This window comes from Phyllostomus hastatus, unplaced genomic scaffold (assembly GCF_019186645.2).
Source record: "Phyllostomus hastatus isolate PE091 unplaced genomic scaffold, TTU_PhHast_1.1 phas_contig_137, whole genome shotgun sequence".
NCBI classification, from domain to species: domain Eukaryota; kingdom Metazoa; phylum Chordata; class Mammalia; order Chiroptera; family Phyllostomidae; genus Phyllostomus; species Phyllostomus hastatus.
Window position 1 is genome coordinate 17,079,515 of NW_025333583.1, and position 10,912 is coordinate 17,090,426.

Genomic DNA, 10,912 nt, shown 5'->3' on the forward strand with positions numbered 1-10,912 from the left:
CCGTGGAAGGTTGCCGAGGAGGTTACCAGGGTGATAACATTGGGGCAACACGTAGCACATGCCTGCCTATTATATGGTACTCAGTAAATGTGAGCTCCCTTCTCCACGCTTGTTCCTGAGATGAACAGAGAGTGTCTGTGTAGACCTGTACATAGCATAGGCAGCAGTTCTGGGCTTTCACTGTAAAGCCTAAGACCAAACTTTGGGTGTTGAAATGTTCAAGTTCCACCATTTGACAATACAAGCTACTCATTTGTAGTGTTTCTATAGTATATGGGTATGACACACGTTTCCAAAGCATTTGCACATTCATTTCTTCTTCAATGATGACAACTATGATGATAATAGCTAACACCCATCGAGACCTTCCTGTATGCCAGGCAATAGTTGAAGCACTTCACATAGATAGTTTCATTGAATCCTCACAACCCAGCTAGGAGGTAAGTGCTGTTTTACAGAGGAGTAATTAAGGCACAGAGACATAAGCATGCTCAGAGTTACACAGTTATTGGGAGAGCTGGCGTTGGAACCCAGGCAATCTGACGCCTGAGCCCACCTTCCTAACACACTACCTTATTTCTCAACACACCTGTACTGCCTCTCTTTCAGGTAGGGTTAATAATTTTCTTAGGGGTGATGGAAGTTGAGTTTTCTACCTGGACCTCTCTAATATTCTCATTGTTGTTTATATTTCCTAGGTGTTTTTCCAGGTCTGACCATCTTGCCCTCCATATGAAGAGACATATCTAAAAAACCCTAAAGGCCATAGTGGCCATGACGCCGGCCGTTGTCTGAAGGAAACCCCATGAGGCAGAGGGCTGGACTTCAGGCGGGGACCCATTGCCTCGCAGAAGAAAGTTCTCCCTTCCAAACCTCTGTGTACACACACACAGACACACACACCCACATGCGCTCTCACGCACAGACCCCCCACCACACACACTGTCGTGCACTCCGCTGTATTTAAAATATATACGTCTGTTCTTTATGCCTTGCCCTAGCCAGATGGTAGAAGACGAAGAAGAAGGAAGCCCGGTGAACTCAGCAAGGCAGACTGGCTGCTCACTTCAGCACTATTGGAATTATTTCCCGCCATTGCCAATGGAAATCAAAGAAAACGGATGTGACGTTTCTGCAGGCGGACAGCCGTAAGAGGGGCTTATTTAACTCGCTTCTCAGTGCAACTTGATAGGAGAACACAGCGTCTTAAAGTTGCATATGTGTAGCACTAATGTTCCTTTTTAAATAGTTGGGGGAAAATGACCTAGAAAACCAAATTGCAGTTTGGTAGCCAAAATTAACTCTTGGTTTATTTGTCCTTTGTGTGTGAAAAATCCTACTATTCCGTGCGTCCAACTTCCTCAAAGAACTGTTGATTGGTTTTGGTTCTTCTTAGTACCATTGAGATCTTTCGAGTCAATACCAACGGCCTTAGCGGCGACAGACTCTGGAATAACACCTTACACCTTTCTGGCCTGCATTTCTCTAGACTTCACTCTTAAGGGAGGAATTTTCTTTTTTTTTTACTTTTTGACTCTTGCACACCATATGCACTAGGGATTCTGGAAACTTCTAGCATGACTGCAAAGTGGCCAAGAGAATAAAGTCCTTGATGATAAATCACAGTCTCTCCCTTGAGCCTCACCTTATTGCCAGTGCTAGATTTTTTCTTTTTAATCTCTCTGTTTTTGCTAATGAAAACTTGAAAAGCTTATTTGGAAGCTTAAACGTTTTATCTTTTCTCCATGGACTAAACCTCTCCAGGACTCCCTCAGCACGTGGATGTCCAGCTCTCAAAGCAGCCAATCAGATGGGACATCACAGTTCTGTCATCCCCTGGAGGCATCATGACCTCAGCTCCTAGCGATCAACCCTGTGCTGTGTGTCATGGCCGCCCTGTACCCAGTTCCAGCCTACATGTCGCTAGTCTCAAAGGGCAGCTGCATATTGAACCTAACTCTGGGTTATGACCTGACAAAAAGCCAAAAATATCACTCTTTCCAGGAGTTGGGAAAATGGAAGATGCCTCCCAAGTCTAGTGGCTTCAAAAAAACATCACCCTATCTTCCTCTCATCCCCACTGAGCTCATGTTCCTCCACTCGCTAAAACACACGATGCAACGATGCCATTGCGGGAATGAAGGGTGGACGTTTCAGGAAAGGGTTGAGATGTTTCTCTCACGGTCTGGCTAAAAGGAGAGGCATATTTCTAATTTTTTTCTGGCTAGGCCCTCATGACTTGTGACTTAGAGCACCCAGGATCAACAGAGGCCTCACGTTTACTCTGCAAACTGTCTCCAAGGGGGTTACATTCCTTGCTTTTCATCCCACACACACACCCGATGTCGGTCTCTATCTACTCGCATTCTTAGCTAGCTGGCATTGGCCTCAACTCCAAAGACTGCCTTTAGGACCATTAAATGGCCTATGCAAGCAAGCGGGGTGGTTATTAGGACAGATTGTATATTTTGTATATTCTGGGACCATCCCTTCAAGACACGTCTCAAAAACAAAAATGGCATTTGGTCCGCACACGGTTGCTGCTCCTTCATACCAGCTGGCTCCCCTCCTACCCTCCTTTGACTGTTTGACTCATTGACTGTTAAAACGCTACCCCATACCAATCTGGGATGCAAAACTGAAGTCTTTAGAAGGAAGTGATAATGTAAGAAACACAAATACATTTATGACAGCAACCTTCAAGATCCTTGGCATTTGGTTCCTCAGCTTTCTGCAACCTTTGATTTCACTGAAACGTTGAAACTACTCCTCTGAGGGTAAAGGAACTTCCTTGTCACAAATGTCGTAGCTGCCAATTGGACCCTGGGGGCATTCTGAGGTCTGGCCCTTAAACTTTGCTTTCTCTTTTTCCTTTTTTCAATGTAGACCAAAAACAAAAAAAAATTACAAAAAAAGACCCACAACAAAACAACAATAAAAAACCACCCTAAAACACACACACAAACACACGCACACACAAAATCTGCCCATTTGCCAGAGGCAATTATGTATATGTTAGTTGGAGGGTATTTTAAAAAATCAGTTTTATTCCAAAGATTTAAAAGTAGACATGACTTAGAAACAATTTCTGGAGCACTGCTTGCTGACAATCTCGTAGTTTTCGACTGCATTTGAGTGCATTTTGTGGCCAGTCCATCAGGGCGTACCACGGGATTATATTTGAATGTGTGGTGCATCCTTTCGGGATGAAGGATGTGTGAGGAACCTTGAACCTCAACTGTATTAAACTGTAGCGCCTCCAGTCAGTGCACTAGATGAAACGTTAGACACCCCCGATTTTCTTGGTTCGCTGGTTTCCCTTCTTGCAGCAGCCTCCGGCAGGAATGCACGCACACTCCAGAGACGGCATTGGCCGTGGCCACCATGATTTACAGATGTTCTCTCCCCAGCTGGAGCTGCTCTTGCCTCTTGAAATGCTATTATTAAGGGTTTATAATACTTAATTTAATTTTTGAACTGACCAATGCAAGGCTCTATTAAAAAGAAAGTTAAAAACAGAATGCAAAAGAGTAATCATTGCTTGTTTGCTCCCTGTTGTCATCTGTGGTCTTGAAAAGCTCTCATTTGAATGTGGCAGAACAAAAGCCCGTTGGTCCTCATCAGTGTCTGAACTGTTCTGTAGTTCCTCTCTCTTTTGTATCAGTGAGGTCCTTTGTAATCTGCTCCCGACCTTTCTCAGAGCAGGGTGCACCGAACCGCACTGGTGGGGCTGGCTCGCTTCAGAGTCATTTGTTGACTGTGAGAATTGGCCGAGAATTTGGTGGGTGCTAAGTGTATGGCTTTGAAACTGTTCCTCTCTAACCCGATTGACACCTGTGAATGATAACCAGTCCTACCCTTGGGAGTCGGGGTACAGCCCCAATCATTATGGAAAAAAGATTTGTGATCAAATGCCCAGCATCTCCGAAATGACAGAGATGCTTGGGCAGAGCCTGCTGGTGCGAACAGGCTTTCCAAGAAATGACTTGAAAATATTTTGCTCCCAAAAGGACCGGTTATTTTAAACAGTGCTTTAATGGACCTTTGAAACACATCGAACCGCTTTTTCATTTAAATTGTTACCTCCTAACATTCCAGGGGATCCCAAATTTAAAAGGAAAAACCTGGCATGGTGTTTCTTGTGATCGCCCCCTCAAGCACACTTAATCCAGGGTTCGGAGTTTGATGTACAGAACGAGAGTGTTTCTAAGCCATTGACAGTTTTGACAATTTATTTCAAGTTGTGCTTCTTTCTCCTACCACCTGGCTGTAAGTCAGAGACGTGGAAACCTGAAATGACGTGCTGCTCCTAGCTACTGGCCTCCTGCCCCACTGACGGTTCATCTGCCCAACTTAACGCCTGGTGGTAATGGCTATTATGTCCAGAAAGAGATGATCGGACTCCATGACAAAGCTGCATTTTATAAAATATCGAAGACCCCCCAAATGAACTCCACGCTGACCATTTCCTTCTCCTCCTCTTTACGTGCTTTCCCTTGCAAAGCCCTCCCAATACCCATGTCTCCTCCCCTCCTGCACCTCTTGTGCCCTTTTTACATCTTTGATTGCCTGATTCTAACAGGGTAAAAAGACAGCCAACCTCACGCATAATTAGCAGAACTGATTCCTATTTTTTGGAAAATCTTCTTTCAATCTAGAAGCCAGAGAAGATTTTTTAAGGATTTTAGTTTGGGATAAACACCCAGATTAGCCATGTCTGTTTGCATCAGAGGGGAAATAAGTGGTACTTTCAGGGCGGCTCATCCAGGATACTCAGAGCATTTTGCCTGTAGCCCCCACTCCTGAATTCTGTGGCAAAGCCAAAAAGAAATAAACAAAACCCAGTGATTAGTGTTATTGGCTCAAAATGGCACTTCATAAAATATAAAATACAGTGCAAAGTGCTTTCACCTTCTCTTTTGCATGACTTGGTTTTCAGAGAGGAAAGAAGCTAGGGAAAGTCAGAGAGAGGCAACTCTTTTAACTACAAAAATCAGGTTCGTTGTTTCTTTTTTAAAAGTCTCATGAGGGCCAGCATGGCTGGCCACAGTTTTGCACCCAGATCTTTGCCAAAGTGAAAACTCATTAAGTCGAACCTGGTTTCGGAAGCTTTCCCTGGCTTCTTCTGGAAGTGGGCACCTGCCAAGTGGGGGGTGGGGGCAGGAGAAGAGAATTTTCATTCTGGGTCTGGATTAAATTTCGGTAAACATGGTGATATCTCAGTGTGAAAACGAAAGGGGCTGGCCCGAGTATACATCAGTGCCTCTTTGATGGCCTCCCTTCCTCAGTGAGGGCCATTGGGAATACTTGCGTTGGAACAACGACGACAAAATGTGTCCAAGGAAGCAAAAGTGGCTTCTCAGTGTGAGATCCCATGACCGTCTGCCTGAGGCTTCAGGGTTTTCTCTTGCTTTTAACACTCTCTCTCCAACCTCTGTTGGTTTCTAGTGGGTCCCAGAAAAGGGGATGATTAAGCTGCAATTAACTTTCCTTGTGTGCACCCTTCCGATCTAGTACTGTATTCTTCAGGTGTTTTGCATTTAAATGTAAGTCCTCGGAAAACAGGTATCAAAAATGGAGAGAGAAATCTTAGGTCATCACTTCACAAATATCCCAAACAAAATACTCTTTTCAAACAGGGCTCCCTCTAAGCGGCCACAAGGGAAGGTTGATCCGTTCTTTGTTGGGGACTGTTTATACAATTTTTTTCAACTGTGAGCTTTGGAATCGTACATTACTTTGACTCCAGCTTCTGTCTACTGCCATAAAATGGACCCCACGTCAGAATAATGAGGGTGGTATGTCTGCACACACCTAGGTGTGTGCACATGTACCTATTGTACCTTCGCAGAAGGAAAACAGGCTACTGACGTTTAAGAGGAGTAGCCACCAGTGCCTAATATCTTTTTTGGGGGATGGATGCTTATAATTGCCAGTATATTGAAACCACACTGGGAGTTCCACATGAAGGGGAAGGGCTGAGGGTGGGGAGAGGGGACATTTTAATCCTGGGCCTTTGGACCAGAGACGGAATAATTTCTGCATCTCTAGGTCCTCAGAGGCTTCTGGACTCATTGGCTGGTTCTCAACCTTTTCCTTTTCTCCCCAGCATGCATTTCCTATACTCAAACTTAATTTCCTTATCTTTTACTTTTGCTTCATTCCAGGGAGGAAAAGTACACCTGTTTGGCCAAGATCTCCTTGCTAACACAGAGGCAAAAATAAATGTTTAATAGTTTTGAAGCCTCCCCTTCCTTTCCGTAAACCTCCCCCAACCCCTCTCGTCATCCCTCCCTGTTCCCGCCGCACATCTTCCCGGCCTCCGCCGTTTTGCTTTCCAGTCTCTATTATCCTTCTTAACAGGCTTGAAGAAATTTGTTTTTGCACTATACATTTTCTTTTTGCCAGATGTGTCTAACAAGTGTGTTTGGAGAGACCTACTCCCAGCCCCTCCCGCCCCCTGCCTCCCCGGTCACATTCTCTCAGGCCTTCTCTGGTATTTATAATATATCACAGAAGTACCCAGTCTTATAGCCCTCGGTTATGCCTTTTTTTGACATTTTATTTTTTTTAAGCTTTTTATATATATATATATAAATATATTACTTTGTCAAGTTTTTTTGCTGTACAAAAGTCTTAAGATTTAAAACTATTATTTGTATTATATGATGGTGGTATGTTAATGTTACAAAATTATTAATGAAGAAAAAATTTATTTTTGTTACTGGTCTGTTTCATAATTCTTTTTTAAATTGGTATATTGTAAGATATCTATGCAAAAAATGTTATGTGACGCATTTTTATTTAAGAATGTAATATGTGTAATAAACAGTAGAATGTGTTTGGCCTTGGAATGCCTTCCTGTATTTCTCCTTAGCTTATTTCATTGAGAAAGAAAACTCCTCGAAGAGACACAAATGGGTCCTTATCTACCGCATGAGAATGTCTTTCTCAGAGAGAGAAAGGGAAGGCGGAAGACTGTATTAGGCCATTTTTCTTTGTTTGGGAGGCGGTTGGGCGGGGGGTGTTTTATGGTTTCAATGAGGCGGCTCCGCGCCCAAATGGAACAGAGCTCTGACGACGGATTACTTCTAGGAGGAGGAAGGGAGCAGACTGTTGGAGGTTATGAAAAGCAATATTTTAGAATGAGGAGGGTTATGGGATGCTCTTGGTTTAGCGGGGTAGAGGAGGCTTACTAAAAAAGCAGTTTACTTGGGGAACAAGGGGTCAAGTTTGTTCTGGGATGGTGTTAAAACGGAAGCACCTTTGGAAAGGATGACTGGTGGGAGGGTGAAGCGGGGCACAGGTGAGAGGTGGGAGGAGTCAGTTTACAGGAGGAGGCGGGCAACCAGACGGGGAAGAGCTGACTAGCCAGAGGCAGAGGACTCTGGGGGCCTCTACGGGGCACGAAAGGCCAGGTGCAATGTAAGTGGCCTGAAACACCGAGGGGGGGAGATGAAAGACCCGGGGAAAACTCAGAACTAAAAGGACCACTGACAGAAACATTCTCTTTCACACATAACTGACTCCCAGTGAAGAACATCAAAGTAAGGAGGACGGTAGAGAGTCTTAACTGGTGTCATTATCCCAGCATCCCTTCCAAGGCGATTCCCCAAGAGAAGTTGTCTCACTCACTAGAAACAACAATAAACGCACCTGTCACTTACTTGGGACAAAGTACTACTCACGCTTTCTTATCGCACTTTGGACTTATGGAAAAGGATACAAAGGTGAATCTCTTTGATCGCCCATCAAATGAATGTGACAAGAAACTTTTCAGTAAATTTTCACGTTCAAGACTGTTGCCACAGTGACTGACTTGCCGCCTATGTACAGTCAGGCCTCGGAACGGGAAAGCAGCAGTAAGGAGTGTGGCAGAGGGTTTGGCAGGGAAGCTGAGGGATTTTGTTCTCACCCTAATATGACTTCACGTAAAGAGAACCGGTGATGTTGCAGGGGCCAGGAAAATGTTTTTGAAAGCAGGCAAGTGAGCTAGCTGGGCGACGGGGCAACCCAAGGCGAACTGACAACAAACTACAGGACCCGGTGGGTAAAACACGGGGGCCCGGAGGCTGTGGTCCAACCTCCTGGCCCCCAGTCAGCTAGTAGAGCCATGACTAGATGAGTGATTTAACCATCTCAAAACCAAAGTCGTTCACCTAGAAATTTCTTTGCATGAGGAAGTATAAGAGAGCTTTGCAGAATTACTTAAAACAAAGCTTATTACCCCGTAATAACAAGCCTGACTTGTAAAAGGATATCGAATTGGATGTTTTAGGTGGAGCACAACCTACCTTGTGCCAAAACCTTAAGAGGAGAGGGTGGTAAGTCTAACCTATTTGGAATAAGGAAACAAGCTGGTTTATTTAAGTGAGTATTCTGGGTAAAAAGTGCTCTCATATGTAGAAATATCTTTTGCTTAAAATATATCTAAAAATTGCCTACTTTGCAACATTTTCGAGCATCCATTTTTGCAATATAATACACATTTGGGGTGACTCCAAACTGAGGTTGCCTGACCCCACCCTAAGCGACTCCGCACTTTATACTGAGTGGCTGTATTTTCTTTGCTGTGCTATTCCTATTTGGAAGTTGCAAGTTCTTTCTGTCACCTAGCAATATTTTTCTCCTCGTCAGCTAGCACGTATCAGAGAATCAAGCTTGGTAAGTTACTACAAAAATAACTATAATTTGAATTCAACAGACAGTAATCTGAAAGTGTAACCTGGATATTCTAGGGGAGTGAAGCGTATAAACTTTGTGACAGCTGTAATTTGAGGTCGCCTATTCCATTGGGAATTCTGGGCTAATGGAGAGGAATCTCGTAAAAAGCAGAGCTCAGTGGGATTGATAAATAATTTAGTGTAGCTAGCTCATCTTCCACTTGCGATGATAGGTTTAGAAGAGGAGGTGGTTAAAACTTTTAACTGAGACACGAATTTGAGGTGGCTGGTAGGTGGTGGCTTCCTGGGTCTTCCACGAGGAGCCAATTCACTGCTCCTTCTCCAGCCTTAAGCGTTTTGTCCGAGCTCTTACAAACTATTGCTGTTGACTGGCTTGAATGTGACCTATTACTTTTTAAAAAATTCTGCCTGATTATAATCTAGTTACACATACCACCACACTTTATTTAAAAATAGCAATGGTGCGAGGGGAGGTACAGGGTGGAGGGGAATAAAGGCGAGAAAAAAATGGGACACCTGTATAGTACAATCAATAAAATATATTTAAGAAATTTTTTGAATAAAAAAATATAAAAATAATGAAGTGATACAAAGACAGATACCAGAGAGTGGGAGGACAAGACTGATGTTTGTGTAGCATTTTTCACTTCATACCACTGTGTCTGAGCTGCCCAACGACGCTGCACAGTAATACGTATCATCCATCACCATGGCCCTTTGCCCTCACGGATAGAGAAACTGAGGTTCAGAGAAGGCATGTGGCTTTGTGAGGGCCCAGGGGAGACCGTAAGTGGTAGAACTGACCCATAGGTCCCTGACTCTCAATTTAGTGCACCTTCCTCTACCCCTCACTGCTTCTGGAAGGTCAACCTGGAGCTAACTCAAAGCAATTCTGACTTACTGTGTCCATCTCCTCTCCATTAACCTATAATATACATCACATGCCGCAAATGGAGGGGATCTTGGAGACCTCCTTCAATGCCACCAAACTGAGACTCACAGAGGTTGCAACACGCCCAGGGTCATAACAGGAGTCAACCCAGGGTTGTTGATATGCAGTAATGATTTACTATTTGTGGTGGTATTTCTTAAATTCTAGTCACTTGAGTACAACCTTCAAGATTCTTGCACTATCCTTGCACTATTATTTCTTTAATATTTTTCATTAAATTGACCCACTTTTAAAATTTAACCTATGTTAGCTTCACCCAAAGCAAAAATATTCCTAAAACCTCTGATTTGTCTGTTTTTCCTTTAAATACAAAGGAAAGATAATGTAACTCAAGATAAAAATACCTTTGTGTTACATTAAAAATCTCAATTACTAGTGGTGATGCTGGAGAGGCCCTGTTCCACGCCATTCCCTAAAATGTACTCTGTACCATTGCTCTTGAGCTAATTATTTAGTCCATATGATGCTCCTTGGAGCACGTTTCAAATTGAATCTCAAACTAAGTGCATGTGAAAATTTAATAAAGACTGATTTGATGACTGGGAAGTTACTTAAGGACCCAGAGGTCTCTCAGGAGGAAGAAGATAATACGGCCCTAAGTGGAGTGAGCATGCATTCCCAGCCGCGCCCTCCCATCTGCGGAACACCCATCTTCCCTCGGGGAAAGGCGCTGTCCGTGGATCGGCTGGTGGCCAGGCCCTGCCATTACTCTGGGCGTGGCGCCCTGACCATTAGGCGTGGATTGCATTGAGGAAGTCACCCTTCCTCACGTCCCCCAGTCAACAGTCAATGCTTAGAAACAAATGTTACAAAAATGCATTTCCTACGCTATCAAATGGCTTCAAAAAATGGGCTCACATTTATGAGATGTTTCCTGAGATCCCTGGGTCACCCCCTATACAAGCACATAACTCAGCTCCCGAGGTGTTTTCCCAACCAGCTTCCAGCACCTGATATTTACATATATTAAAGCTTCTCTATTTTTAAAACTACCACTAGCCAGGAAGAGGTAACTCTTTATGTTTTATTCATCATGGGGACTGTACTATGAATCAGTTGATTCTATCCTTTCATAAGGAATGGCTTTAAGTACAAGGAGGATGAGAGAGATGGGGATTATGAATAGGGAAAAAATACAGAAGCAGGTGGCCCACTTTGGGACGCAGGAGTTGGGGAGGGGTAAGCAGACAGGCAGGCAGTTCTCTGCCCATCACTGTGGAGACACAGGATATCAGATGACTTCATAAAGGCACTGGAGCAATATTTTGTTGCCGGC

General features: G+C 43.8%; 1 protein-coding gene across 2 annotated transcripts in view; it reads left to right on the top strand.

The window, feature by feature from the left end:
• Positions 1–3,518, top strand: part of KLF7 (Kruppel like factor 7) — an 84,018-nt gene extending 80,500 nt beyond the window's left edge. For both annotated transcript variants that reach the window (XM_045853241.1, XM_045853251.1), the window contains exon 4: positions 699–3,518. In XM_045853241.1, coding sequence (XP_045709197.1) covers positions 699–750 — 52 coding nt within the window. In that variant the 3' untranslated portion in view covers positions 751–3,518. The remainder of the gene's footprint in view (positions 1–698) is intronic.
• The last annotated feature ends 7,394 nt before the right edge of the window (positions 3,519–10,912 follow it).